This window comes from Panthera onca, chromosome D2, assembly GCF_046562875.1.
Source record: "Panthera onca isolate mPanOnc1 chromosome D2, mPanOnc1 haplotype 2, whole genome shotgun sequence".
NCBI classification, from domain to species: Eukaryota; Metazoa; Chordata; class Mammalia; order Carnivora; family Felidae; genus Panthera; species Panthera onca.
This window is the reverse complement of record NC_138349.1, coordinates 56,635,416-56,650,866: the sequence shown is the minus strand read 5'-3', so window position 1 is coordinate 56,650,866 and position 15,451 is coordinate 56,635,416. Positions and strand designations below refer to the sequence as shown.

The 15,451-nt window shown below is 55.0% G+C and overlaps 1 protein-coding gene across 2 annotated transcripts; it reads right to left on the bottom strand.

Annotated features, from left to right (window-relative positions):
• Window positions 1–6,571: 6,571 nt before the first annotated feature.
• TYSND1 (trypsin like peroxisomal matrix peptidase 1) lies at window positions 6,572–14,043 on the bottom strand. Of its 2 annotated transcripts, XM_060642541.3 has the most exons (4): window positions 12,701–14,035; window positions 10,785–10,915; window positions 9,595–9,780; window positions 6,572–7,444 (listed from the first exon to the last, which is right to left on the bottom strand). In XM_060642541.3, the coding sequence occupies exons 1-4, from the start codon at window positions 13,876–13,878 to the stop codon at window positions 7,227–7,229; spliced, it is 1,713 nt and encodes a 570-aa protein (XP_060498524.3). In that variant the 5' UTR covers window positions 13,879–14,035; the 3' UTR covers window positions 6,572–7,226. The 2 variants fall into 2 exon arrangements, with proteins under 2 accessions (XP_060498524.3, XP_060498526.3); XM_060642543.3 differs by lacking the exons at window positions 6,572–7,444; window positions 9,595–9,780 and adding an exon at window positions 9,814–9,983 and having other exon boundaries at window positions 12,701–14,043.
• Window positions 14,044–15,451: the final 1,408 nt, after the last annotated feature.

Here is a 15,451-nt window from a genome sequence, read left to right as displayed (position 1 = left end):
GCCTGTCTGCCAGGCCCCTCGGAAGCTCCGAGAGCTCAGCGCGACTCCACAGCGGACGGATCACCAGCCTCCGGCTGCTCGCCTGTAAATCGCAATTCGGCAAAAGGCGCCGCCGGGCACCCGCTGAACGCCGGCACTGTGCGCGGCGTGGGGGGGTCGGGGGGGGGGGTCGGGATGGAGAGCAAAACAGACGCCGTGTCTGCCTTCCGCGGAGCTGACATTCCGGGGAAAGACAAATAGTAAATACACATAACCTGTATCGCTAACCGCACTACGAGAGACTGGGGATAAAGGAAGCTTGCCAAGGCCTCTCCCCAAGGATGAGGAGTTGGACGAGGGCGGAGGGAAGGCAGCTGTGCTCTGGGTGTGCAAAGACGCAGAGGCAGGACAAAGAGCTAACAGCGGGGGCGTGGTGGAGGCGGTCACAGGACAGGGTGGCCCAGCGTGGGCAGGGTGTACAGACTTGGTGGGGTCGTGTCATCCCCAGGGCAATGGGATACCACCGCAGGGCTTTAGGCAGGAGAGTGACAGGTCTGAGTTCTGTTTTGTGGTGAAAGGATCGGGAAATGGCAGGGCTCCCTGAAATTGGGGAACTAGTCAGCAGGGCAGTCCTGGAGACAAAGGGGCTTGGCTAGGATCTAGAGAGAAACCCAGTGATGCGAACCTGGTGGTAGGATGTAGCCAGTTGGGTGACAGATGAGCCATCTTCATCTATTTAATGCAAGTATTCGCACTTAGCCATTCATTATAGGTGTTTTATGTGGGCAGATTAGCTTGCCCAAGGCTACAGGGTATGTTGGCAGCTTCCTGGTTCCCAGAATACTGCCCTTAGTCTTCCCAGCTTTCGTGAATGTTCACACTAGCAGTGACCTGTTTTGTACCTTTTCCAAAAGCTGTGGCCAAGGGCCTTGTATCCAATACTCCTGGTATGGGAAGGGTTGTGATCAATTCCACCTAGAAGACATTGGTGCCCAGAACCATCCTGAGCTGAGAAGGAAACTGGTGTCCTCCCATGAGCACCCGACTCACATTACTAGCCTGCATAGCCCAGGCTGCACCTCCCAGTTCTTTGGAATCCTCGCCTCTCTCCTATCCTGGCTGGCACCCTGCCACCTGAAATCGCGCTGAAGGAGGGGATTCAGAGGTGTGGGAGTCTCTACCTCCGTCTCTCAGCCCCTGCGGCCACAGAAAAGCAACCACGCAGAGCGCTCATGGCCCTCTGAGCCATGTCCTAATCCTGGCCTTTGGGGAACCATCAGAGAGCCACAGCTTGGATGTCCTAAGCCTTCCATTTGTCATGGGCTTTGCAAACTTCCAAATAGCTTTTATCTCCTTTTTTCCCTCCTGACACTCCTAGAGAAAAGTAGGGCTGAGGTTAAACTGACACCAAGGAGGGCAACAGTCACAACTGACCTGCTCTCTGGGGCAAAGACCTTGCTTTGCTGGACTTTGGGTCCCCGGCATCTGGTATCTATCCCAGCACCTGGTTCCCTAGGAGTGCAAACTAATGTTTGCATAGATAAATGTGGGGGGGGGGGGGTTCTTGATATAATTCACATACCATTAAATCTATTCTTTTCAAGCATACAGTTCAGTGATGTGACACTGTGCCACCGTCACCGTTATCTGACTCAGGGACATTGTCATCAGTCCAAAAAGCAACCCCATACTCACTTCCTCGGGCCACTCACCCCACACCGCTCCTCTCTTCCCACTCAACAGTTGTGGAACTCGGAGCCTTGGAACTGAAAACCGGGGCTCCTTGCCTTCTAACAAAGGACTTTTGCCTTTGAATTTGCAAGTGCCAGAGGTAGTAGGAAAGTATGGTTTGGACGCAGAAACACTGGCAGTATGGAACTTTAACGATTAGCAGGAATGGTGGACAGACTGTCTCACGTCACAGAATCTAAGAGAAGGGAGCATTGCTGGCTCTCAGTCATGAGCTCAGATTTCCTGACAACAGGTGACTTGGCTGCTGGCCCCCCAGGGCTGGGAGGAGCTCCAGGGTACTGGGGTCAACCAGGGGCTGGGAGAAACAGACGACGTATCCCCACTGGAGGAAGAGGCGACCCTTAACCCTGGCAAACCCAGTGAGTGTTTTCCTTCTCCTTCTGTGCTTCCAGTTGAATTCATAAGCCTCAAAAGACAGGAGGAATCTGTTTCTTCATCTTTCCCCCAAAATGTGGCTTGGTTATAGTGCTTCCAGCTGGGGACAGACTACATTCACGAGGGTAGCTTCTACTACGTGACAAAGAGACCCCCAAATCTAATGGCTCAAATACAAAAGAAGTGCTTTTCTTGCCTGGGTAGCAACACCAGGCCTATGGGCTGCACACGGTCATCCAGGGACCAGACAGACAGAGGCCATCTTTAACAAGAGGCTTCCAAGGTCTCTTTTAGGGGTCACCTCCATTCCCACCAGGGGAAGGGGTTAGTACACAGAGGTTGTTCTAGCGAGGCCTGGAAGTGGTGCACCTCCCTTCTGCTTTCATGCCGTTGAGCTGGAACTCATGGACACACCTGTGAGAGTGGCCACGAAATGCAGTCTAGCACATACCCAGGAGGAAGAGGGACGCTGGTGAGCTAGGTCTTAGCCTCCCTGGTTTTCTTCCTGTGCCTCTGCTGGTCTCTTCTCAGCCCCCTTGCAGGCTCCCACTCTGCCTCTGTCCTGTAAACACTGGTGGCCCCAGGCCCTCACTGCACCTACACCCACAGCTTCAGCTGACAGCAGCCTGGGGTGCAATCCAGACAGCAGTGTAGGTCTTCTCCCAGCCTAAATGAACCCACCCTGACCGTGGCTGCTCTGAAAACACGGCCCCAGCTGTAGCAAGGCGTGAGAAGATGATGGGCCCAATCGGATAATCTGCTTTCTGGCATTTATTGATGAAATCTGAAAGTGGGGCATGTGATAAGGAGAGCCAGAGATCAAAGCGCATGGACAGAAGGGCCAGAAAGGTCTGGATGGCCAATAGCAAACTGAGCTTACAAGGAAGGAGGGACTGAGTACAGAGGAGGCAGAAGAGGGAGGACAGGGGTGCCTGGGGGGCTCCATTGGTTACGTGTCTGACTCTTGATTTTGGCTTAGATCATGATCTCACGGTTCACGAGTTCAAGCCCCACATCAGGCTCTGTGCTGACAGTGCAGAACCTGCTTGGGATTTTCTCCCTCACTCGTGCTCTTTCTCTCTCTCTCTCTCTCTCTCTCTCTCTCTCTCTCTCAAAAATAAATTAAATAAACTTAAAGAAAAAAGAAGAGAGGGAACAAAGAGAGGATGCTGAGTCATCACACACACCTAGTGACCTCTAGAGCCTCCCCAGGTCAAGGAGGTTTCTGGCATCTGTCCAGAGGTTCTGAACACTAAACCTATTTTTTATTTACGTAATAGAAGTGAGTCTTTGTTCCTGGGGCACCTGGGTGGCTCAGTCATTTAAGTGTCCAACACTTGATTTCAGTTCAGGTCGTGATCTCACAGTTGTGAGATTGAGCCCTGACTCCCACTCCCATTATTGGGCTCCGAGCTGTGGGCTCGCTCTCTCTCTCAGCACCTGGGTGGCTCAGTCCGTTAAGCGTTTGACTCTTGGTTTCAGCTCAGGTCATGGCCTCACGGTTCATGGGTTCGAGCCCCACATCAGGCTCTGTGCTGACCATGTGGAGCCTGCTTGGGATTCTCTCCCTCTGCCCTTCCCCCACTTGTGCTGTCTCTGTCTCTCTCAAAATAAATAAATAGACTTAAAAAAAGGAAAGATTCTGTCTCTCTCCCCCCCACCCCTCCCCCTCTTGCATTCTTCCTCTCTCTCTCTCTCTCTCTCTCAAAAAAAAAAAAAGAACATCACAGGAGCATTTGGCAAAAGTGGAAGGGGGTGGCTGGGTGAAGGGTGTATGGGGATTCTTGCAACTTTATGTTGAAATTGTTTCAAAATAAAAGTATTTTTTTATTTATTTATTTTTATATAAAATTTTTTTTTAACGTTTATTTATTTTTGAGACAGAGAGAGACAGAGCATGAACGGGGGAGAGGCAGAGAGAGAGGGAGACACAGAATTGGAAGCAGGCTCCAGGCTCTGAGCCATCGGCCCAGGGCCCAACGCGGGGCTCGAACTCACGGACCGCGAGATCGTGACCTGAGCTGAAGTCGGACGCTTAACCGACTGAGCCACCCAGGCGCCCCATATTTATTTATTTTTTTAAATGTGTATTTATTTTTGAGACAGAGAGAGACAGAGTATGAACGGGGGAGGGTCAGAGAGAGAGGGAAACAGAATCCGAAGCAGGCTCCAGGCTCCGAGCTGTCAGCACAGAGCCCGATGCGGGGCTCGGACTCACGGACCGTGAGATCATGACCTGAGCTGAAGTCGGACGCTTAACCGGCTGAGCCACCCAGGCGCCCCCCAAAATAAAATTATTTTTTAAAGAGAAGCAGGAATATCTCCTCTCTCTCTCTTTCCCCATCCACCCGCCAGTTACAGAGAACATGACAGGAGACTCTGAGGTCCCAGATCAGTGACAGAACCAGCAGAGGGAAGGGGCCTAGGTCCCTCGACCACTATTGCATAAAAGCCTCCCTTCCCTTCCTAGTCAGGTACACTACTTTGGGCTTTACGCGGGCAATAAACTTCTACTGTCTGAAGCCACTGAGCTGGGGGATGGCAAGGGGGGCGGGGAGCTTTTACTACATTATCCTAACTCAACAGCTGGCTGCACTTCTCTGCATGAGGTCCCACAGACACTCCAAGGAAACAGCTGGTCCCTAACCTTGCTAGCCATTCATTATTGTCCTAGTCAGGAATTCAGGCACCGTTTGCCCTTTCTTCTCTCTCTCTGCGTTGGCCCGCACGCAGTCGGTGCCACCTCCTGTGCCCTGGCTTGGTCTTCGCCATGCCCGGCAGTCCTACTTCAGCCGTCTTCTCCCTCCCCTGGGCCAGTGGAGCTGGTTCCCCAGTCCTGCTCCTTCCGGACTCCCCTCCACTCAGCGCTGCCAGAACACACGTGTGGTTTCACACTTCTGCATCCCAGTTCCCGCTGCTCTCAACCTGGAACGCCGTCCCCATTTCCTGCCCTCCTTCCGGGGTTCGGCTCCTAAGACACCTAGATGAGGCTTTGCCTGATCCCCCCCTCCCTGGGCCCGAGGACACAGCCTTCCACCTGAGCGGCCAGAGCTGCCCTGCTCGTCACGCTAATGGGCTGGCACACCAGTCTCCCCAGAACACTGGGCTCCTGGGTGCCCACTGGAATGCATCGTTCCCTCCCCCTCTCAGCTAAGTCAGACCTCAGCCCTCACCCCCTGCCTCCGTTAATTTACTGTGGACTGACTTTGCCCCCTGGGCCATTCCTACTCTGTGAAGGGGAGAATGACGATCACAGGAGGTGGTCACATAAAGGCCGCCCAGAGTTGGCACTCCACAGGTAGATGTTAGAAGCCAAGCACTGCCAGCAATTCTCACTGCTGAGAATTAGCCCCCCAGTCATCCCCCAAAAGGTATTCAACCTGTCAGTGACTTCAGTCATTTTTTGAGCGCCTACCTGTGCAGGGCCCCGGGTACATAGTACATGTTTTGACTTGCAGGGTTGGTCTTAGCTCCTCGGGGCTGCCTTGGTCTCATTGATAACTTTGAACTCCCCAACCCACCCCCAGGGCCCAGGACAGGCCTGGACACATCCCGGACACTCTGTAAACACTTGCTGCCAGGCCAAGATCCCCACCTTCCGGGCTCTGCAAGCCCCACCCAGTGCTGACTGGTGCCAGTCAGGACCAGAGGCCAGGCTCAGTCCGACACAAGAGTATGCCATGAGCCAATGCAAGCTGGTGCAGCCACTCTGGAAAACAGTATGGAGGTTGCTCAAAAAACTAAAAATAGAACTACCCTACGACCCAGCAATTGCGCTACTAGGCATTTATCCATGGGATACGGGCGTGCTGTTTCGAAGGGACACAGGTACCCCATGTTATTATAGCAGCGCTATCAACAATAGCCAAAGTATGCAAAGAGCCTAAATGTCCATCTACAGATGAATGGATAAAGAAGATGTGGTATATATATATACAATGGAGTATTACTCGGCAATCAAAAGAATGAAATCTTGCCATTTGCAACTACGTGGATGGAACTGGAGGGTATTATGCTAAGTGAAATTAGTTAGAGAAAGACAAAAATCATATGACTTCACTCATATAAGGACTTTAAGAGACAAAACAGATGAACATAAGGGAAGAGAAACAAAAAGAATATAAAAACAGGGAGGGAGACAGAACAGAAGAGACTCATAAATAGGGAGAACAAACTGAGGGTTGCTGGAGGGGTTGTGGGAGGGGGGATGGGCTAAACGGGTGAGGGGCATTAAGGAAGCTACTCCTGAAATCATTGTTGCACTAGATGCTAACTAATTTGGATGTAAATTTTAAAAAATTAAAAATTAAAAATTAAATTAAATTTTAAAAAAAAGTATGCCATGAGCTCACACCCCAACTGAGAAAGGAGGAAAGAAAAGGTGTATTTCTGTGCCTGATGGTTTCCTACTCCCAGGGCAACTTTCAAAACATAGAAGAAAAAAAGAGAACCTGCTAGATAGAAGTAGAGATTTTCTCCTATACGTCCTCTTTATTCCCAATCCCCAACTAGACACATTTTCCCCTGTGAGATCCCTGAGGCCCATTTTATGGGCTGGAAAGTAAAGGCACTGTGTCAGAGCGTCCCTGGAGGTCAGCGACACTCAACATATGAAGACCCACAGATCGTAACTTTCAGGGACTCCACCTAGAGGTGCAGTAGAACAGAAAGATTTTCTTTTCCTCTTGTCTTTGGTCTTCAGAGCAGGCCTTTCTGAGGAAGCCCCAGCCCCAGGGAAGCAGGTGCTCCTGGTGGCCAGCGGCCATCAGGAGACAGGGAACAGACGCAGAGCCAGGACTGGGCCTGCCTTCCAGCCAGCACCTGTCCCTCAGGACCAGGGCTGTTGGGCAGCTGGACGGGGCTCCCCAGAAGGAGAAATAACAGAGTTTAGTGCCAGGGGGCAGAGAGAGGTGAGGGCTCCAAAAAGCACCCCCAAACAGGCTTCCAGGTTGGAGACCCATGGGGCCGAAGGGAAGTTTGGTCCAGACTCCAGAGCCGAACGCGATGGGTGGGGATGGGGAGGCAGCCCAGCTGGGGTGTGCCCGGGCAGGGTCCTGAGGCCGCTACCCTCAGCTCGTCCTGTGGCATAACATGGTGGCTCTTCTCTCCAGAGGGCTGGCTCACAGCTTGCTCCGCGGGGCCTCCGCCAGCGGCCGCTGCAGCCGCCACACCACCCTCACTGGCTCAGTGGCGCTGTCCAGCTCCCGGAGGCCGCCCAGGTCACCCGTCTGACCATACCGCCGCAGGGCTGGCTGGAGCACCGTGATGGGAATGCTGAAGTTCAGGTGAGGGTAGGTGGCCCCTGTGTTATTGTCCCGGGTGTTGCTGGCCACGATGCCTGTTGAGGAGTCCAAGAGGAAAGAGGGGATGAGCCAGAGGGCACACGGATGGGAAGTGAGGCCCTCGGACCACCGGGGGCTTGAACCCCCCTCATAGTGACAGACACCCAGCCTCCTTCATGGCCTCTGGCTCCCACACCCCAGTGCCCCTTCCCCGTTTTACTCTCTCCTTAACCGTCAGTACCTAACAGACAATGTTGCACTTCCTTTGTGACCTTTCTCTCCACCTAGTAGCGGCCCCACGGGCTTTGCTCAGGCAGGCTCCCCAGTGCCTGGTGCAGGGTCGCCACTCAACAAATACTTGTTGACTGACTGAGTAAGTGAATCAGACCCCCACGCAAGTTTTTTGTTTGGCCTGCTCAGTGCACGTGGATGTGTGTGCATGTGGATGTGTTTTGTTGTTGTCGTCGCTTTTAATTTTAAGTAGGCTCCGCGGGTTTGAACTCACGGCCTTAAGATCAAGAGTCACATGCTCGACGACGGAGCCAGCCAAGCCCCCTTCCGGATGTACTTTTTTAGGCTTACAGGAGCCTTGCCAAAACGGTACGGAGTCCCTGTACACCCTTCATCTAGCTTCTCCTCATGTCACTGCAAAAAAAACAACGATCGAAACCAGGAAATTAACCTTGGAACAATGCTGTTCACTGACGTGCAGAACGCATTTGGATTTCACCAGTGATTCCACGAATGCTTTTTCTATCCAGGATCTAATCCAGGGTCCCAGAAGCGTCTAGCTATCATGCCTCCTGGGTCAGTTTCAGTCTTTCCCCATCTTTCGTGGCCGTGACACTTAGAGGAGTACAGGTTACTTATTCTGCAGGACGTCCCTCAATGTGGGGTTACCGGATGTTTTCTCCTAAAGTTAAGGTTTTCCAAGATTGAAAATGCCGTCCCATGCCCTTCTCAGGGCACCCTGTCAGGAGGTGCGTGATGTCCAAGAGCATTTCTTGAGACGCTAACCTTGATCACTTGGCTAAGGTGGTGTATCTGCCAGGTTTCTCTATTGCAGGCTTACTGTTTTCCCTCTTGTACGAAATATTTTAGGATCAGGCAAATATCCTCGTTTCTACTTTCCATTCATCGGTGGGTCCTGCCCGCAGCAATTCCTTCTGTGGTGTCCTAACAGTGATTTTCTACTTCCCTCATTTCTTCTACATTTATCACCTGGAATTCTTCTGTCAGGAAGAGCTGTCACTTGTCTCCATTGCAAGATGCATTCAGTTATCGATGTCAGTGTGGACTCAGATACTCACTCTTTTCTTTGAGTTACCATCCAACCCTATCGCTGTGTGGTTTGCAGCTCAAGTTGTTCTCCTGGGAGCTCCTTCAAGTCAGCTCTTCATTCGTCACACATCTGATGTGCCGATCATTCTGTTGTTAGCCTTTCCTTCCTCTCCAGCACCACTAGGTGCTCTGGGCTCATCTTGGATCTTCCCTGCCTGAGCCCGGGAGTGAGTCAGTTCGTGGCGCCTTTTATTAGAGAAACCAAGGTCTGGGTTCTCGGTGTGGTCATCACAACTAGGGTGTCACTGCTTCTAGCCCCTCTCAGCAGACAGAGCTAGATTTTTTACACACACGCACACGTACCCGCCAACTCATGCCTGCACATGTATCTGTACTTATGTCCGTATCCACGTATCAGTATATGTCCAAATCAAAAGATCTAACGACCCCATATTAAACAAACAAAAAGGTTTACCGTTGCTAGTAAAAAAATTGCAGAATCAAGCAATGTTAGGCCCACATTCCTATGGAAGGAGGCGCCGATGTGCTGCAGCCGAGTGGTGTTCACCCCGGTTCACCCCTGACCCTCCATCCCGGCCGTCTTCACTCACTCATCCATTCGTTTACCTGTGACTCTTGGATGAACCCAACTCCTGAGTTTCATAGATTAACTAAGATTAAGCGACTTACCTAAGGCGGAGAAGGAACTAGACCTCAGATCTCTTCCCTCCCTGCTCAGCATCCGCTCCTCTCCACTCCCAGGAGCACAAGTGCCCGAAAACCTTGGCTAACTGCCTCTTGGGCGTAAGGCCCACCATCTTCCCGGGCCGCGGGTGGCTCCCGGGGGCTGCACGCCCGGCCCTCACTAGATGGGACTGAGGCTCTGGCAGGGGAGGGGCTGGGAGAGGGCCAAGGAGCTGGTTACCCAGGAGGTCTCCTGTGCGGGTGGAGAAGAGGGGTCCCCCGCTGGAGCCGCCATGCACGGCACACGTGGTCTGTAGCATCACCGGCGTGTCATCCACCTGCACCACAGCTGACAGGATGCCCGAGGTCACCGAGGGCCCGCAAGCCTGGCCGAAGACGCCGAAGCCCACCACGCTGACAGCTTCGCCTGCCAGGGAGGAAAGGAGGGTGAAGCTGGGGAGCCGTCTCTGCCTCTCCAAAGTTCCGAACCCTCTCTGCCCTTCAGGCTGCTGTGAAGATACTCCTACCTCCGGGGAGTCTGCCCCAGGTCCCCACTGGACTTCCGCTGATCTCCCAGCACCTGCTCACCACTTGTCCTCAGCATCAGACTACTCTCCAGCCTTCATTTCCCTGCGGGACCAGTTAGTTACTTTTTAGGGTTCCTGGCACCCACCCCGGTGCTCAGTCAACGCTCGTGAAATTAACACCCATCTCCTCCTCGGACTAAGGAGCCTTGGTGAAAAAAGGAGCGGTGATGAGGGCTCCAGGCTGCCCTCCAACTGCCTTTACCGAGTGCTCTGAACGCACAGGGCATGCGGCTAGATGCTTTACGGGCCACATCTCACCGCACTCCTCGCAATGCCCGGGAGTAGGGAGCACTATCCCCATTTTACAGATGTGAAAACTGAGGCAGAGGATACTCAGTTGCCTGTCCGAGGACACAGGGCTAGCAAGTGGCAGAAGAGACGGCAGCGTAGAGAGCTTGTGGCCTCTGCTGTTCCATCACGCCGCATCTGCACAGTGAGGCCTCTGGAACTTCCAAGGCGGCGTGCCCCGCCAGTGGAGCCTCAAGAGGGCAACCCCGCTCTGGCCAGCCGGCAGGAGCCCCCAAGCTCAGCCGCTCCACATGACACTGCTGCAGGGCCGCAGGCAAGAGGGGTGCCCTACGCTTCGGCAAGGATTCCCCCTGCCCCCCAGGACCGGGGGCATGCCGGGCACAAGCAGAGAAGCCTCCAAGAGCAACTCCAGCCAAGGCCCTGAAACCAGGGTGATTTCATGCCAGCTTGACGCCACCCTGCCCCACGCCTCCAGCAGGGGTGGGGCAGGGGGCCCGCCTGGGGGACTGGCCCCCCGATCTAGAGGGTTAGAATGTCCAACACTGACTGTGCTTCCTGAGGTCCGCCCCACACCAGAAGCCCTCTCGTCCTTTACCTTCGTGGAAATGCTCGGCAGGCACCGGCAGGGAGACATCGGGTAGGTCCTCCTCCAGGCTCACCACCGCTATGTCGTAGGGCGATGTCTCCTGGGTGGCAAATACCACTTGTCCCCAGATGGCAGCACTCCTGGGAGCAAGGGAAACAAAATGACAGGCTCGCACGCTGACCCGTGAGTACGGGGAGGAAGCAAGGGGATGAGAGTGACGGTAAAAACACGGACTTGGGAGTCCAAAGATGTGGCATCAGCCCCGAACCGTACCAGGCCGGCACATGTGGGCACGTCACCTGGCCATCCTGTGGTACTTCCAAATGTGCATCGCCCACCGTAACGTACTTCTCCACTAGCTTCCTGCACTTCACCGGGTTTCCTGAACACCTGACACCTGGAGAGCACTGCAGGCCAGGGCTGCTGTGAATGCTCTGGGCACATCATCTCCTTTAGTTCTCCCAGCAGCCCTCAGAGCTAGGCGCTGCGATCATCGCCATTTTTTTTTTTTTTTTTTTTTTTATCATCGCCATTTTAAATGGTGCATTTGAGGGCCAGAGAGGTTGAGTAACTTTCTCAAGGTCACACAATAGGTGGCAGAAGCCAGGGCAAACATTCCCAGTGTTCTCCTTCACTGCCTCACTTGAGGCAAACAATGCTGCCAGTCCTGTGTCCCCGTTTACACACATAAATGCTAGCACATCTGCAGCTCTTACTGTGGGCCGGGCTCTGTTCCAAGACTTCACATGTCGATTCACGGAAAGGCAGCTTAGACTGACTTGCCCAGGTTCACACAGGGGCTCCCCACTACATACTCTGCAGGGATAGCTTCCAGGGGACCTGGTGGGTTCCCTAGAAGCAAGAGTATGTGTGTGGTGAAGACGGGGCAGAGGATGGGGCACCACACATACAGGGAAGTCCTCATTATCAGTCTTCCTTACAAAGTCACGGCTGTCCTGTTGGCCACCAGTGGGAGACCCTACGGCGAAGCTGGGCTGGGTTAACCCTGGAAATTCGGTAGAGGGATCTGGAAAGGCCCGGGCTGCGTGGCTAGGCTGAGGTAAGTACAGAACTTCAGGCATTAACACCAAGGTGCTATACTGCTCTGCTCCTGCCTAAGTTAAGTGCCTGGGACTACAGCAGAAATAGAACAGGTATTAGGAAAACACAAGCCAGGAAGCCAAGGCTGCTGAGCAACTGGAGGTAAAGGAGGGCAAGAGTGCTTTTCCCTGCAGAGAAGGAACAAACGGCTGAAGTCCCAACCCGGCCGCCAGGATCACCCAAAGACTGTTCAAAATACATCTGTGTGCTTGACCTCACTCCCACATTCTAATTAGGTGGAGCCCCACACCCGCCATTTTTGTCCAGCTGGGAAGATCTGCTTAAGATCTAAGAGAGCAATCAAGTAAGAGTAACAGCCCCCTCTCATCACCCCAGGAAGGCAGCAGCCTGGGCCTCTGGGACTTCACTACCGCTTTCAGGGGAGAAAGAACAGGGCTAGGAAGTCTGCGTTCAAGGAGCCAGTGCTGTGTGCCTGCTCTAAGAGCAGTCAGATTTCAGAAAGAAAACAGGCTGGGCGGGAGGGGGACGGGAGGGGGGGGGCGGGGGACCGAGGGGACAGGGTACTAAAAGATGCCTAGTCAGAGACGCTGTGACTTCCCACAGTTCCCCAATGCAGAGTTGCTCGGCATCTTGCCCAAGCCCCATTCACTGCGCGCCACCCCCCCTCCCCCCCGCCAGGAAGGAGGCCCAGAACCCCCTAGGCTAGGGTTCTGAATACCAAGGATGAGGGGAGGGACTCAGGTCTCTACCCACACTACACCATCAAAGCATCATCGTGATGCCAGAAGGCCTCCCTAATCTTCAGAGTTCCGCTCTGAGACCTGCTGAGGGGGCAGAGGTGGGGCAACCTTGCAGGGCCTTACTTGGGGGGCGTGACGCGCACCAGGACCCTGGCCGCTTCCCGAGGGGCCACATGCCGGCAGGTCACCACGAGGCGGGGCGCCACGGCCACTCCAGAGCCCCAGACGGTGCCGCACTCCACCAGCACGGCCGCAGCTGCCCACGGGGGCCCTGGGTCTCGTAGGGTCAGGCCCCATGGGGCGCTCAGCTCCTGCGGCAGGAGGGCTGCCAGGGCATCGGTGCCGGGGCACAGGCTGCCCAGCGCGGCTCTGGCGGCACGCAGGAGAGGGGCGGCGGCGCAGAGCAGCGTGAGGCCCACCCACTCGCGGGCCTTCCAGCAGAGGGGCGCGGCCACCAGCGCTACCAGCGCCCCCGCGGGCCGCGCCGCGAACACGCCGCCGCCCTCGGTGCCCGGCAGGCAGCGAGCGTCGGTGAGCAGCAGCGGGCCGGCCGCGTTGCTGAGCACGCCGCGGCTGAGCGTGTTGAGAAAGATGTCCGGGCAGAAGGCCCCGAACGGGGAGCCGCAGGCCAGCAGCGGCGCGCCCTTGGGCACGGCCCCGAGAGGCGCCACGGCCACTGCCGGCCCGCGCTCCCCCTCCTCCTCTTCCTCCTCCTCCTCGGAGTCGGGCCGCACGCGCAGCAGCGCGAACCAGCCCAGCGCTCTCAGCTGATCCTCCTCCTCGTCCTCCGTCACCTCGTCCTCCGGCGCCGCGCTCGCGAAGCGCCACTGCTCCGCCGCCTCGCCCCCGAAGAGGCGAGCGAAGTGGGCCCGGAAGGCCGGGCAGCTCAGCAGCAGCAGCAGCTCGGCGGGCCGCGGGGGCTGCAGGGGCCGCCCGCGGGGTCGGCCCTGAGGGCCTGACTCTGGGCCCGCGCACTGGGGCGTGCACAGCCCCGGGCGGCCCCGCTCCGCGCGGCCTGAGGGGCTCGAGGCTGCTGGACCCCGCTGCACGTGCAGGCGCAGGTCGTCGCCGCAACTGTCGCCGGGCAGGAAGGCGGCGCCGGTCGCGCTCAGCGCCCCGCTCCCGGCCCGCAGGAAGGGGGTGAAAATGCCCCCGTGGCACAGCACCAGGTCCGGGCAGCGGCTCAGGATCACACCGCTGCAGCTCCACGAGCCGGCCTCGGGCTGCCCGGCCCGGGAAGCGCTCACCACGCAGCCCGCCCGCTCGGCCGCCCTCATGGACGGCCCCCACTGCCGCGCCATGTCCTCTAGGACTGTGCACACGGGGTTTCCAGGGGAACGTGGGAAGCGAGCGAGGAGCCCGGCCGGGACCCCTGATCCCCCGCGGCGCCACCCAAAGCTGGAAGGGAGAGGCGCAAACACTGACTCAGTTCTTCCTTGTCGGGCCTGATTGGCTAGGCCTCAACTTGTCGGGCCCGATTGGCTGGGCTTGGGGCCGAGCCCTGATTGGCTGCCCAGACTGACCCCGTCCCTTTCCCCGCCCTCATGGGTTCGGGCCACCTGCGCGACGCAGCGGGAGAAGCTGTCCTGGAAGGTGAGCGTGGGGAGAGTGACCGGCGTGTGGTTTTGCAGGGAGACGGGGCTTGGGCAAGGTGGGATCCCTTCTCTGTTCGTTGGGCTGCAGGAAAAGGAATAGAAATAAGGGCCGACATGCCTAGATTTGCCCATTAAGACAGGACCTGAGTGTCTGTTCAGGCCTGAAACTTCGGCTTCCGACCCCCGGGGTAATAAGGGCAAGGAAATCCTTGACTCCTTGACCAATTTCAGTGATTTGAAATTTTGGAAGTAAGTCCTACAGCGATCCACTAGGTGGCATGCAGCTGACAGGACTACACCTAGGGCCTTTTGATGCTCGGGACAAAACTTACGAAAACGGTTTTCGCAAAATAAAATTGCCCTTTAAAACTATTATGAAGAGTAACCGAAGTCACACTTTAATTTTACAACCCTAACTGTGCGGTATGCACATTTTACATAACATTTATCACCACCACCTAGCGTTCATCTAGGTCAGGGGCCAGACACTTGTTCCGTAAAAGGCCAGAGTGTCAATAGTTCAGGTTTTGCAGGCCACACGTTCCCTTTCAAATACCCAACTAGATTTGTAACATGTGAGAGCTCAAACAATGGGTGGCTGTGTTCAGTAAACTTTCCTCATGGTCACTGAAAGTTGAATTTTATGTGTCATAAAATAGCAACCTCCCCCCCGCCCCCCACAGGCTATACAAAAACAGGCAGCAGCCCAGATTTCAGAAGGTATTTATGTCAGCATTAACAAAAATTATTCAGTTGGTACTTAAACTATAAAACCTTTTTGCCCCAATTTCTGAATAAAATTGATGCTGCTCAGTGTATTCCCAGCCCAAGGGTTAGCGCGTGCAATGGTCCCAGTGACACAAACCTGTTTGAGGGAGTTAAACGATGACCCATTATAGTAGGAGGTGGGACTGAAATTAGCAAGCAGTCTTCCATAGCAGGCACTGTCTTTTGGTTCCCTGACACAGAAGGTGCCTTGATCACAGTAAAATCTAACTATTCCAACTTCCTAGTAATTAAGTTTCTTTCTCTCTAGAGTCCAGTGATTCTCCCTTAATGACACTCAAACCTCCAGCCTGAACTGTTGTGCGTCAGGTTTTTCTGCTTACAGCACATTAGGGTATAGAGTCCTAAGTCAACAGCCAACAGCCAACAGCCAAGGTGAGACCCTTTGAGTGCTGGGCTCACGGACTCAGCCGGTAATTCTCATGTTCCCCTTGAACTCAACAAACAATACATACAAACACACAGACCCCGTGGCATCAATGTAGTAACACGG

Excerpts from the sequence above, each read along its gene's own strand:
- TYSND1 (XM_060642541.3), bottom strand. The coding sequence starts at position 13,878 with ATGGCGCGGCAGTGGGGGCCGTCCATGAGGGCGGCCGAGCGGGCGGGC. Across the intron at positions 10,916-12,700 it reads GTGCGCGTCACGCCCCCCAA|GAGTGCTGCCATCTGGGGAC; the intron begins GTAAGGCCCTGC and ends CCTTGCTCCCAG. Across the intron at positions 7,445-9,594 it reads CCGCACAGGAGACCTCCTGG|GCATCGTGGCCAGCAACACC; the intron begins GTAACCAGCTCC and ends ACTCCTCAACAG.